This window comes from Falco peregrinus, chromosome 3 (assembly GCF_023634155.1).
Source record: "Falco peregrinus isolate bFalPer1 chromosome 3, bFalPer1.pri, whole genome shotgun sequence".
Lineage (NCBI taxonomy): Eukaryota > Metazoa > Chordata > Aves > Falconiformes > Falconidae > Falco > Falco peregrinus.
Genome location: NC_073723.1, coordinates 43,583,556 through 43,597,755, shown reverse-complemented (window position 1 = coordinate 43,597,755; position 14,200 = coordinate 43,583,556). Strand labels below are relative to the sequence as shown.

The window sequence follows — 14,200 nt, the reverse complement described above, 5'->3', positions numbered from 1 at the left end:
TGAAGAATTTTTTTTGGGGTGTGATACTTCTATTTGCTTTCTGCATGTACATTTTCTGTAGAGATCAGTATCTCATTTTTGAGTGTACAAACTCCATCCAGACCCTTACCCAGGGTCTAATGGCCTCAAGGTTTAGGATAAGAAAATTTGCATCTAATCTAGCAAATCATTGCATTCACGTAGAGAAGAACTTAGCTTGGGCATGAAGTTTAATGTTGATTTCTAGCTACAGACATTACTGTTTTATCGTAATTTTTTTGAAGGTATAAAAAGATTGTAACTCCTAATACACTTTGTTTTCTTTTTTGCATCACGAATGTGGTTATAGTCTCAAGACCACTCACTTCTTACTCACTTTCTCTCAATTTAATCTTCCCTGGGACTTTTTTTTTTTAATAAAATAAATTTCTCCTGTGAAGAGTAGATTAAATAATTGTCTAAGATATTTGAATCTCAGACTATACTTCTGACTTTTTATTGGAAACGTTCTTTTTACCACCTGTCTCTATGAACAGGGCTAAATACTTCGAAAATGAACTTGCTGTGAAAATGGTAATTTGGCAAAATACTTCATAGTGCAGTTTCAGAAAATGTTTTAAGACTTTAAGCCTTCTTTAAAATTGTTTTCCCTACATATTAAGAATTCTCTGGAGGAGGATTTTTTCTGTCTTTGCAGAACTTGGTATAGCTTTGTCTAGATCTCTGAATAGTGCATTATAGGTATTATCAAAGTAATTTGGATTATACATTTAAAGATCAAATTTAATAAAACCTTAGGCATTAACAACCTGCAAGGTTACTATTCTGTCTTCTCGTAGTGGTGGTAGTTAATGTAAATTGGACATAAAATAAGGAAATAAAATGTGCTTATGTCTGCTATATTTTCTTCCTTCGACGTATTAACATTTCGTATTCATTATGATCACTAGGATCTTCCACAACCAAGGGTTCCTTCTCCACCTGTTCCTGCTAGAAGAAATGAATTGCGTGCACTTGGTAGGTGTTGTCTCTATTGCAAGCTCACTTTCTATTACAATGTAGTTGTCCTCAGTAACTTCTCTTTCTTGCCTACAAAGGAATAGCCTTACAAAGTTTACATTTCTACATGGATGTTCTCTCTGTCTTAGTATTATCAGTGTATTCGTGTGGTGTATGAAATGCTATGATTCTTGTGTTTGTGTAATCCTTGTTTTAATTAACATTTCGTTATCTCTTTCTTTTTTTCCAACTTACATGTATGAGGTAGGCAGAAAAGTGTCTCTGACACTTTCTATTTTTAAAATATTTGTGTTAAATTCCAGAGGAAAGAAAGAATGTTTTAAATGAATTATCAGAGATGAGGAAACAGCTTCATAGTGAAGGGAGGCGACTGCAGGAACAGTTGCTAAATGTGGCCAGTGATGATGATGTACCAATTACACGGTAAGAATTTAATCTTCAGTTTTAAAAATTAGATTTTGCACAGGAAATCAAAGCTACTGTGTGTTAGCAACTAGTATTAGTTGGCTAACATACATAGATGAAGTAAAAATATAAAGATAGAACTTGTATATACAATTATTTTTTTTTTCCTCTATTGTGTATGGAGTTTTTCCAAGAATCTTACTAAAGTTTAGTGTAAGAATGCCTGTACTGGTAAGATTGGAAGTTGCAATACTCTTGTGTTGGAGAATGGTCCAAAACAGATGTCTAAGGTGGATTTTTATCTTACTGCCTTTTTCCTAGGTCACAATTTGTGCCTGTAAACTGCAGTACTACTGCTGCTGAATATGCTTATGAATAGCATACTGCTGTGGAAGTACTTTCTTTCTTTTTGAAAATCATAACCTTTTTATGTATAAAAAGAATTTGGTTTACTTCCAAAATGTATTAGTTGGAAAAGACTCATCAGATTATCAGTCTTAGTTCCACTCCATGAAGTATGAATGTTTTTTTTTTAAGTAGGTTATCGTTTTTTGTAACACAACATGCCGTGTTACTACTTTCAGATTTGTTTTCCTGTTTTGATAGCTTTATTTATCGATATAAAATGTGAGCTTTATCAGTATTATATTTCCATCCAACTCATTAATATTATAGTGTTAAATTATATTCTGCTTTTTTTACAAACTTTTCAAGTGGGAGGAGAGAGAAGAATCCAAAGGACATATTTGAGATGGCCAGACGTAGGATACAGGCTCCAGTAAGGCGACCATCATCAAAGGTGGCACAAGATCCTGTCAATATACAAAATATCAGGGAATTTAATGAACTTAAATATAAAGGCAAGTAGATCTTCTTGTTATTGATTAAAAAAGGTAGTGAAGCTTCTGTTTTTTTCCTCCATCTTCTGCGCCAACCAGGATTTAAAGATAGAAATGGGGCTTTTTTCAGCTATGGCCCATATACAACATACTCTGTGGACAGCATTTTGTATGTGTGTAGATCTTTTTGTGTAGCCGCTTCTACAAGTGCACACAGATTGTGGCATTGTAAAGCTGAGTTATCACTCAAGAGTTACTTCCTGAGATTCTGGTCCTTGCTGCTTAAACTTCTTATGTGTTTAATGTTATGATGTTACTACAAGTAGGCTGAATTTTATTTTTTACCACCAGCAAATTATGATTCTGTGTAACTTTGTTTCTCCTTTATCAGAAAATACATTTTTTTATATTAACAAAAATAAAAATAGTAAAACTGTGAAATTGTTGCTGAAGTGGCTTATCCTTTTGGCCATTGTCTCCATTATTTTTATATTTTTAATGACTTTGCATCTGTAACTAGTTCTTAAAAAATGTTTTTCAGAAATGTTGGTTTAGGGAAAAATTTAAATTTCGTATCCTTACTCTAGATTCTGAAACACGTATGGGCTTGAGGCACATGTATCCTGATCCTCCAAAAGATGACCAGACTCTAGAGATTCAGCAGCAGGCACTCTTGAGGGAGCAGCAGAAGAAACTTAACAGAATGAGAATCAGGAGAGAAATAGAAGGTAAGGAATGAACGGTCCGAGATAACATCAATGATTTTTTAATTTGTTTTGTATTTGATAAGAATTAAAAAACACCAGCTGTACTTTTACTTCTTTCAAGTCCAATGTCAGCGCTGCAGTACAAAACAGTAAAACACTGGAACGCTGAAATTGTCATAATGTAAAGCATAAAAAAAAAATAATCAACTAGTGCTTCATACTTTAGAAAAATGCAAGAGAAGATTAGTTTCTTAAAAAAAACTACAGAACAGTAAAACACTTCAGCTGATTTGTGATAAAAGTGTTAGCAGCTAGGTTCCTTGTGGCATTTTTTCAGTTCTCACTGAGGAAGTAGATGGCTTTGAACTGTGCATTTTAACCAGTGTGTGTGTCTTCATCTTGATCTGTTTAATGGAATAGGTTTCTTCTATTTCCATAGTCTTGGGTTGGCTATTTCAAAGTTTCAAAAATCTGTATCTGTAAATAGGCTTTGCTTTAGGAAGTACATTGTAAGATATCATAACTACTTTGAGGTTCCAGAATGAAAATGTTGCTTGTATCACTTAATAGAGATAATCTTAATACAGTAAAACATTTTGGCTGCATATTGCAGAGGCAGTGAAAAGTAAATGCAATGCCCCTTTTTTGCATGCTGCACTTAATTCCACATGTAATGTTCCTTCAGATAGCTTTTATGAACAGTTGTGAAAGAGCAATATCCTGTTACTTTAGATGCAATGTGAAAATATCATGAGAGTTGCTTCAGCCTTTCTAAGTTACAGTTGCACCTATACAAATGAACTCAATTTTGAGTGCAAGATGCAAATTTTTCAACAGCGTGTTTGTCTCCATAATTCAGACTGGCCTAATTAAATTTTTGAAGAGAAAGTAACTTTATTTCTGTGGTGGGTTAGCCCTGGCTAGCAGCCAAACTCCCATCCAGCCGCTTGCTCATGTCCCCTCACTTGTGGCCCTTGGTGAGATGGTAGGGGCAATGGGAAGAATAAAGCTTGTTGGCTGAAGTACAGCCAGGGAGATTGCTTACCGATTGCTGTTGTGGGAAAACCAGACTTGACTTGGGTAAAATTAACCTAATTATTGTCAATTCAGATATTTAATTACTGATTTTGAGTAGTGGGAAACAAAAAGACATCAAACCCACACCTTTTCTGCCTCCTTCTCTGTGCCCAGTGTCACTCCTCTACTCCTGACACCTCTGCTTTGCTTCCTTGGTACCACACCAGGTTACGCTCAGTCCCTTCGATGATACAGTGAGCAGCGTCAGGCCAGGCGGTAATTCCCCCTGGCAGAATTACAGTCAGTACACAGTGGTTTCTCTCTGCTGCTCCTGTCTTCTTGCACCTTTCAGTCTGCTCTACCATGGTCTCTTCCAGAGGCTGCAGGGGAGTCTCTGCTCCAGCACATGGAGCACCTCCTTCCCCTCCTTCTCCGACCTTGGCGTCTGCGGGGCTGCTTCTCATACTTTGGCCACTCTCCTCACTGCCATGCTTCATTTTTCCCTTTCTTACTATGTTTTCACAGAGGCACTACAAGCTTGGCTGATGGGCTCAGCTGTGTCCTGTGGAGGGTCTGCTGCGGTGCTGGCTGTGCTTGGCACAGTGCAGCTCCTGACATCTCACAGCGGCCACCCCTGCAACCCCTTCTTGCCACAGACACCCAGCACAATTTCAGATTGCTCAGACCTTCTTTAGCCTTAGAGATGAGGTGAAAGTTTGACATAAAAAACCCCAAATGCATTTGAAAGGAAAATAGTTACACCTTGCCATACGGCTTTACATAAACTGAATGCCTCTTCTTACCGCCGGTTGTGCTTTGAGGCTCGTTTGTATTGCCTGTTAATAGACCCATATGTGAGTACGATTAATAAAATCGATACCAAGGTGTGAAGGGTGACAGTTAACTTGCAGGTGTTTTGTTTGGTACCCTGATGAGCGTTAAAGATTATTCCTATTCCATCTTGGACAGATGTGCTGGTGTTGAAGCGATGTGTGCAATATTTCTTATGGATAACATCGTAGTTGCAAACAAGTGTGTCTGTACCACTTTCTGTGTTAATTACAAGTTGCTGAGTATCATTTAGTGTCTAAGTGGAATGTATAGGGTTGTCTTCAGTCTTCCCCTTTGTGAGATTGACTGAAATAGTGAAAAATAATTGACTGGCTTCAACTGAGATTTATGGGGTTTGGTTTTGTTTTTCCATTGTTAGGATATTTTTCAATAAGTCAGCCTGAGAATGTTTTAATTTCATGTTGTCTGGAGAAGAACCTCTGCCACCTAGAAAGCAAATTTGCCTTTTTCATTAATTTTTAAGGACAAGCAGTCATTTTAGATGTGTCCCAATGCTAAATGGATAATGCAGGCTTACATGGCAACAACCTGAAGAGGCATTTCCTTGGACAACGTAGATTGGTTGGTAGGCAAGCAGCCGATTTTTAAAATGACTTTCCACTGATGCTCATAGAGGATTTTTGAGGAGCTTTTCCTCTCTGTTTCTCTCTCCTACTGCTTTATAACATCATTTAACTTTATAGTCTGTCACTGTGTATTAAGCAGGAGAATTAATTAGTTGCCATGTATCTCTCTATTTCCAGTTTATTTTCCTTAGAGACAAGTTTATCATCTTCCTCTCACTGAAAATAGATGAGTGGTTTTATTGTCTGATTTAAGGCAGAGTGAAAGATGAATTAAAGCAATAAGCGTTTTTGTACTGTAGGCGAAAGGCTCACCTGTTTTCCCACACTATATATAAGTGTTCTTTCCCTTACATGTTTTATATGCTGTTTCCCTCTCATGAGCTTTTTCTTTCTTTTTTTTTTTCTCTTCTCTTTATGTAAAAGATGACTAATAGTGGAACTATAGCCTGAGAAATTAATGATTTATTAAAGGTCCTGAATTTTTTTAATGCTTGCTGTGTCCCTATAAATAAGGCGATCTTTTGCAGACTTTTGGATGACTTGTTATTTTGGAGGATAGGAGGGAAAGGCACAGGAGCAGGTTTGCTGTTGATCCACCGCAGCGATAGGCTCTGCTTTTTGGGAAGGGGCTGATTGTCAGTCCAGGAGGAGTGACAGCCCGTGTGCTGTGGTTTTTGATGCTAGACAAGATCAGCTACACGCTGAATAAGTTTGCTAGACAGTTTTTATGTCTTGCATCTCTATCTTATTAAATATTTTATTTGAAGACTTAAACCCTCGGTTTTGCTGCTTTGTCTTTCCAGCATGCGTGGGGTCATTGGTAGCTTAACTTTCAGGAGGGGGTTCTCTGTGCTCTCCAGAGTTGACGGTTTTATGCTTAGACAAGTACTTTCCTCTGAAATTATTGCTGTCTAGTTAAACCTCTCGACATCTCTTTGAAAGCTGCAAACGCAGTGCGCTCAGCATGTTGAGTGTGCCTTCACTCTTGGGGCTTTCTGCTGTCTCCTGCTCTGATTATTGCACCCTGACAGAAGCGAAGAGAACAGATTTCATCTAACACAGTTGTTGTGACACTGCTCCCTTCTTGCTAGTCAAATTGGTTGTTGAGATGCCCCGCCTAGGGAAGAACATCATTAGTCTTGAGTTCTGTTGATACAAATATGACTGTTTAGCTACACAAGCATACCTATTCCTGGCAAGCAGATGCTTGGAATATAGAATAAATATCTTTTTAGTACCTATGTGTTTTTACAAATGTTTAGTTTCACTACATATTAATGAGACTCCTGACTCCCTTGGTCTAGTTCTTGATAGATAAAAAAAATGGCAAAAAAAAGTGGGGTCAGGAAATACATGGCTCAGGTGATCCTTAATTATGGAAGAAATAATTCCGTTTTGGCGCTCTGATTTCTGAAATTTGGTACAGCTTTTTTCTACTTGGTTCACGGCAAATTTAAACAAAAATTGATAAATTAGAGAGATTATTGGGGGTTTTTTTGTGTCCTAGCTGTGAAGTTCAGATGAAATTTAATATATTTAATTATTGACAATAATATAGTTCTAGTGTGAAAAGTATGTCTGCTCTTTGGGAGGAACTGATGAATGCAGCCTTAAGAAAGGTCTGCACATACTCAGTGTTCTTAGAAATATACTACCATGTTCTGTTTGATTTCTCTGACTCTACTTAAATGGACATAAGGAAACTGAAATAAACATTGCATTCAAATGTTTTAAAAATATTAGTTACAATGTGTGTAATTTTAAAGAAGTAATACATAAGTCTTAATTTTTGTAATAATATGCTAATAGAACTTTTAATATGTTTTAGTATTAACTTTATATGTCAGTGCTATTTTTTTGTCCCTTGTCTATGTGGCTTTTATTGATGAAGATGATTTTGCTTCTGGCAGTAACCCACAAACCATGGGACTGGTAAGAATAAAAGTTTTTGTTTTACTTTGCTGTTTTCAAATGTGAGGAAATACTGTCTCACAGACTTGGAGAAAGGAATTACGCTTAAATAGCAAGACAGCAAGTTTATTTACTTCTCTTGCTTGTCAATACAATGAGTAACGGCTTCTTTAAACTTGACATAAAAGTTGTTTATCTTCATATCTATAAATAGTTTGATTCTTTTATTCCCTTCTTTTTATGTCCATTGGTACTTATTTTATATTCATATGATGATAGATTGCTACTAGTGGTGGAAATTAGTAGAAAAAGCCAAGCCAGAAGCAGTTGCTCTGAATTCAGGTGACTTAAGTGATGCACATGACAGTCAATAATTAGATCCGTTGTCTCAAATGTATTTATTGATGGAAATGTTTGTGGTAACACCAATTGCCACAACAGTTGCCATGTGTAGGTGATTTTAGCAAATAGGATTACTACAGGAAAGTAAAACCCCCCTAATGCATAAAGGGAACATGAGTTATTTAAAAATATATAGCTTTTTTTATAGCCATAAAATAAGCAATAGTACAGAACCTTTGTAGAGCTGCTGTTTGCTTTGCAGAAGTTTGGTAATTAGTGTACACTAATTATAATTTGGCTCCAGAAAGATACTGAGGCATCTGAATTTGCATGTCTTCTGTTTCACTTCTGTAGTTCAGGAGTGAGTCTCATCAGTCCTTGAAAAATACACCGTTGGAATCGGATAGCACTTTTATCAGTGAGTTTATACTTCCCCTTAATGATGTTATGAGTGTACAAACATGTCATTTAATCTAAGGATGTATCTCTAAAAAGACTACTACTGTTTTAAAAGTTGCAGTGGGTGTAGCTATGGTGATTGTTGTAAAGTATTAGAAAATTATGCCTCTGAATTTAAATGCAGATCTTTATGGAGTCGTACTGCAACAAATTTGTGTAGGTCACACCTAAAATTATTGATGCTGCTCACTCGCCTTATACCACTTCACATCTTTTCATGAGAAGGCGTCTTTCTGTGCTCATTGTGCTCTGACTGGGATGTTAGCCTTGTCAAGGAGGTTTTTCTGACATCTTCCCAGCTTTGGATAAAGAAAAGCTAGTATTTGTTCAGCTAGTTTGTAACAAGGGTAGAATATGCAACGCTCTCCTATTGTTCTGCAGCAAATAACACAGTTTATTAGCAATCACAGCTTACAATTAGGAGCTGTCCATAGTGAAAAACAAAAGTGTTGAGCAGCTAGGGATTCTTTTCGCTTTTATTCTTTCATTTTACAAGTGTGCTTGATTTTAAGTATGATTATAAGGGTATAAAATAGTGATTCTAAATTGCTCACTTTTCTGCTGTTCACATTCGTTTCACTTCATTTCACATAACTTGTAAATGTTCTTGTTTCTTAATCATCTGAAATAGAATGATTTTTAGTTTTCTTAAGATTTTTGTATAGAGGTCTATGTCTCGCATTGTCTTACATCTCTTTGTTTAACCTTTATATGCATGTAGGTAAAAGTGCTGTTTCAGATGTGTTTTGTTTCCAGGCACTAGAAATAAAAAGGCCAGAATATATCTTCTCTTTTTTAAAAAAACCAACCAGCTCAGGCCTCTAGGTGTTATATTCCATTAGCGGGCATTACAGAACCTTGAAATTCTCTTCAATCATCTATGGGAAATCATCTTACAAGGTTTTATTCTTTGCTGTAAGGGAGATGCAGTAGATCCCTGCACGTGCTTTTTAATGAAACTAGGTATGTTTCTATATACCGATGATTGTTGCCTCTGGCTTTGGTCAAAAGGCAAGTTTTTCATTTGAAGTGTATTCAAACTTACTCTGTTAACGTGCAAGTCCCGGAGTACAGGATAGAACCTGGCACGGGGAAGGGCACAGGATGGGGCATTCAGGCTCGTTCAGTGCATTTGGTACTGTCTGTAGTCTGCAATACCATCTTCTACAGGTTAGGAAATACTAACCGAGCAGAGGACTAATCACGCCACCACCAAAACATTCAGCAGATCCTACTGACCTGTATGACAGCGTGGTCGATAATGTGAATAATCCAACAATGTTTGTCATATTTAATGACATTCAGGCATATCCTGAATACCTTATTACTTTCAGAAAACAGAATATTCTTTATAGACTGTATGTGTTAATTACAGTCCTAATTTGTTAGTTACTGACTAATTTGTTAGTTACAGTCCAAATGATGAAAGGATGCTTTAGGAGAGTCCATCAGTCTAGAATCTGGCCAAATATCCCGTCTCTAACAGCAGCCAGAAGAGGTGCATAGGGAAGAACATAAGGTGCCGGGCAGACATGCAGCAGCACTGCGGAGTACTCTTCCAGCCTCCAGCGCCTTGTGGCACGGAGGCTTCCTGAGTTGAATGCTGTGTGTTTGCATTTAATAAGTCTTGATGAGCTGGGTCTTTAACACATCTCTCACGAATCGGGATCAGCATTTCTGAATCTCTGTTTACCATCAGCGGTATTGTGTTTCTAGATTTCCACTCAATGTATTCTGTGAATGATCTCCTTTCGTCTGCTCTGAATCTGCCACCAGTGTGATGAGGTGCTCCTTGGTTTTGTTCAGCACTTTCACAAGGTTCATGATATTTATAGTTCTTTCTCTATTTCCTTCTTATCCCCATCCAGCTGATTCTTGCAGCTTAGTGAGATGATGGAGTTAACTCATGATACTACTCATCCCCTTTTCTTTTTCTTTTTTCCCCGGATCGTTTATGACAATGGTGAAAAACATGTTCCCCAATACTGAGCTGTAGGTGCGAACTAAAACTTTGTTACTCTTTACATTATTTGGGCTTTATAAATGGCTATTAACATTCTGAATATGAATCTAGTGACTTCCATCCTTGAAATGAAAAATAAAAGCTCTCATTATCTATGGGCTCCCTTCTCTGTGAATTGTGCTGCTCACATTGTCTGAGGGTCTCTTGTGAAATACTTGTGGTGTATTGTAACAATGTTTTTAATTTCATAAGTAGAGCATAACACTGCCCTCTGTTTTGTTCTGTTTGTGGGGTTTTTTTGACATGGGTTTAAAATCTCACTCAATTTTGTAATAATGTCAGCATTACAAATGGATTTGTCTTTATCCCCTAGAACTCAGAAATTTGAGGCAATTAGGAATAAAGACTTTTTTTTTTTTCCTCACTTGAAACACTAGAATTCCTTAGTGTTAATGCAGCGATTTGAAAGCATGTCTGTGTAGCAGTATCTGAGTGACAGATGCTTAAAGAACAAGTAGCATCTTGCACTGATGAAACACTAAAGGTACAAATAAATTATTCTTTAGCTTGTACTTTGTTGTGATAAATTCACAACAATTTTTTGTATTCTGAGTAATAGCACTATTTTGAATATAATGAAGTTCAACTGATATTGTTACTAGGATTCTGATACGTGGATTGTTAGCCATATACCATTTGAAAATTACACTTTTAGATTTATTTTTTTTACTTTAAACATTTGTGATGAGAACATGAGAAACCAATGAAACTGGGGGAGGGAAAATAGGAGAGGGGAATAAAATTTTTATTTCTGAGGAAAAACCAACTGGCAACATGAAAGGATTTTTAAAAACCCTTTCGTTTCTCTTAACTTTTTTGATATCAATCAAATTTATTTTTCAAACGAAAGTATTTAAGTTTTCAACCACAATTATTGTTTGTTACATTTAATATTTCATTTTAAGATCTTTAGAAACTCATAAATGATACAAAATATATCATTAAATTATATTTTCAAATTGCTAGGAAATGAAAAAACTTATTTCCACAGTTGTGATTTGTTTTTAGTGTCATATTACCTAATGTCAGACAAATGCTGCAGAATAGTTCAGTACTCTGTGTGTGTGTGTGTATATATATATTTACACACATTTATCTTTTTTTTTTTTTTTTTTTAACTTACTGTCATACTAGAGTAAGAGCCTTTCCGAAAGGTGACTTTGTTGGCACACAGAGTAATTGGTGGTAATGGATTCTGTACTGGTTTTGTTAAGCTGAGTCCTTTCTTTTTCTGGGAGGCTCTGTTCTTGGAGGTGGCAGAGGGACTGAACTAGAAAACAGCCCACTGTCTAGATCAAGCAGTGGCAAAGGCATAAACCAGCCCCTCACTATGAACAGAAATTTATTTAGTTATTTATTTTTCTATAAACAAGATTCTAACACTTCATTACATTAAAAGCCTAAGATGCCTAAGGATATGTGATTAAGGCATTGATTATATTATCATGTTCCATGTAACATTATCATTCCATTTAATGTTCGATATTCCATGTAACATATTTGCATACATAATTTATGACATGATTGTATCTTTCTATGTCTTCAATTTGCCCAGTGTTCTCTCTTTCAAGTACTCATTTGAGTACTCGTTTTCTTGAAAGGACTAGATAGAAACAAGATATGGTGAAGTCAGGTAGGTGGTGGATATGCAGGATGTGAAATGCCTTGTTCTCTACGTAAGAGAAATCTGTTTGTTATCTCAAAATATTCCTTGCCTTTGCTTGAAGTTCATCCCTTGCTGCTGTTGTGGTACCTTGTTCTTTTGTCTGCATCTGGGTTATCACTGGCTTCATGCAAGGTGTCCTAATTAATACATTCCTTTGATTCCTGTGATTAAATAAAGTACAATATATTGTCTCATTTCAAAACATAAATAAGTTTGAACACTCTAGTATTTTGATTTCTTTGAAACTGATTTCACCTGTTTTTCCAGGGGTTAATGGGGAAGCATTTACTGACTTGGGAGAAGTGAATTTATCACCACAGCTTCCACCTTCAGCAAGGCAGAGAAGACGAATAAAGCAGCAAGCTTTGGAGTGTGCTGTATGTATGATAACTGGATTGGCTTAAGTACGAAGGTGGGCCACAGATCTAATGTCAGACAGTTCCTGTGGCTCCTTAGTGGTTAGATGATACAGATACTGAGAGTGTACATGTACGTAGCTATTTGCCCATTTAAAAAGGATGCTGTTTAACTGATGGATTTGTGCATTTTTGGATTTTCTGCAGGAGGATGTTCCACCCAGCCAGACACCATGGCTGCAGCCTGACAGCTTTTCTTTGCACTCGAACATCAGCCTTGATGCCGATCAGTTGAAAGGCAAGAACGAAGAACGATTGCACAGACTGACTGAGCTCCAGCAGAAATCTGCTTGTTTAGGTATGCTCTGTCTAGCAGAGATGATGCGGTGAATACTAAGTAATTAATTAAAGGAACAAATATTAACAGAATGCCTGTAGTTGGAACAGTGAGCAACTGGCTTAAACACAGGAATTATTTATAGGGCTCCGTAGCTGGGGCAAGAGGTTCCCCAGCAAACTTAAACATAGCTTTTCTGAGTAAGTTGAGAGGAAGGTAGTAGAAAAAGATCCCCTAATTCCTGTCTGATCAGCCACTCATACTTGTCCTGTCTCTACCACATGTAATACTGCGCTGTGCCAGTGCTAGCAGTAAGATGTGGGTATCCAGCTGCACGTCTGAAAATGTAGTGCAAAGAAATGGAACTCCCAGCAGATTAATGTTGATGGGGTCCCTGTGTGAGTTCATCGGCATACCTAGGAATCGGCTGTCTGTGGTCTGACCAGGGTGAAGGTATGCCAAAAAACTGTGTATAAAGTACTTCAGTTCCTAGTTAATTTGGATTTTCTGTTGCTTTGTTAACACAAATGGTCATTCAATATTTGAGGTTGATATTGATACCTCTTTCAGTATACACGCGCTTGAATTTATTAGCTGTGTCTTGTGACCATATCGTACATCGAACTCTGGGAGTTACCTTAGAGCTTCTCTGTAGGCTGCCTGCCTGCCTGATGTAGATCCACTTTGTGTATGAGGTATTAATTATGGCCACCATTAATGGCCTTTAATTTCTCACACGGATTATGACCCAGTTAATACACTTTGTGCTATTGATTCTTTCATATGAGTCTGAAGTCTCCCTTTTTGTAGGAGGCGGTTGCTATGCTGTCTAGGCAATTACAGTATCAGTATCCTTCTTACAAACTTAATGAGAATACAGATGCTGACAGTTTTTCTGAATCTGTTGCTATGGGTACTCTTACAAGACTTCATCCTTTCTTTGGTGTTTGTTTTAGCCGTTTAACTGTGGGGTTTTTTTAAGTCACTAAAAAACCCACAACCAAACCCGTTCATATTAATTTATTCTATAATCTAAACAAATGCTTTACTAGTTTTACTCCACCCAAACATCTTTGCGATGTGAACTTCTTTTACTACTTCTCTGCCCTTGTTCCATCTCACCTCTTTTGTAATTTTACCTCATATCATGTGAGCTACACTTTTTGTTTGCCGTCTGTTTGTTATGGTCTGCAGGGCTTCAGCCTTTAGATATCTAATTTTTGCGTATCTGTGTGTGTATATATATTTATGTGTCTGTCTGTAGCTTGTTCTTTGGAACACATGGGGACCATCACTCATCCTTGGCATATGTGCCACTTGGGGTCGTTAGGGCTGCACTGCTGCCTGCACTCCTGTTCCTTCCTTGTACTTTGTGACATTACCAAAAAAAAAAAAAGAAAAAAAAAAAGAAGAAAAAAAAGGTGAAGCCAAGTGTTTTTCAGTCCTGTTCCCTAGCAGTTTGATAGAACCCTTGTGGCATCCTCTTGCTTTCCTAACAGCTAGGACTGTTATTTGTCCTCCACCCTCAGAGACACTGCTGGGAGAAAGCAACTCTGTCAAATATGTATCTAAGGAACTCTTAACTGGTTATCTTTCTTTTAAATTTACAGGCTTTGATAAATTTTAAAGAGCTGATCCTGTTGGTGTGGTAAGGAGGATTTATTCACAGTAGTTCACTTTGCTTTATGGCACTGATGTAGGAATCCTAAAGCCACCCTAGA

At 37.0% G+C, this 14,200-nt stretch overlaps 1 protein-coding gene across 9 annotated transcripts in view; it reads left to right on the top strand.

The window, feature by feature from the left end:
* CSPP1 (centrosome and spindle pole associated protein 1) overlaps positions 1-14,200 on the top strand; it is a 64,115-nt gene that overhangs the window by 46,493 nt on the left and 3,422 nt on the right. For all 9 annotated transcript variants that reach the window (XM_055799363.1, XM_055799362.1, XM_027791714.2 and 6 more), the window contains 8 exons: positions 930-996; positions 1,302-1,422; positions 2,119-2,264; positions 2,831-2,971; positions 7,277-7,317; positions 7,993-8,056; positions 12,054-12,163; positions 12,350-12,500. In XM_055799363.1, coding sequence (XP_055655338.1) covers positions 930-996; positions 1,302-1,422; positions 2,119-2,264; positions 2,831-2,971; positions 7,277-7,317; positions 7,993-8,056; positions 12,054-12,163; positions 12,350-12,500 — 841 coding nt within the window. The remainder of the gene's footprint in view (positions 1-929; positions 997-1,301; positions 1,423-2,118; positions 2,265-2,830; positions 2,972-7,276; positions 7,318-7,992; positions 8,057-12,053; positions 12,164-12,349; positions 12,501-14,200) is intronic.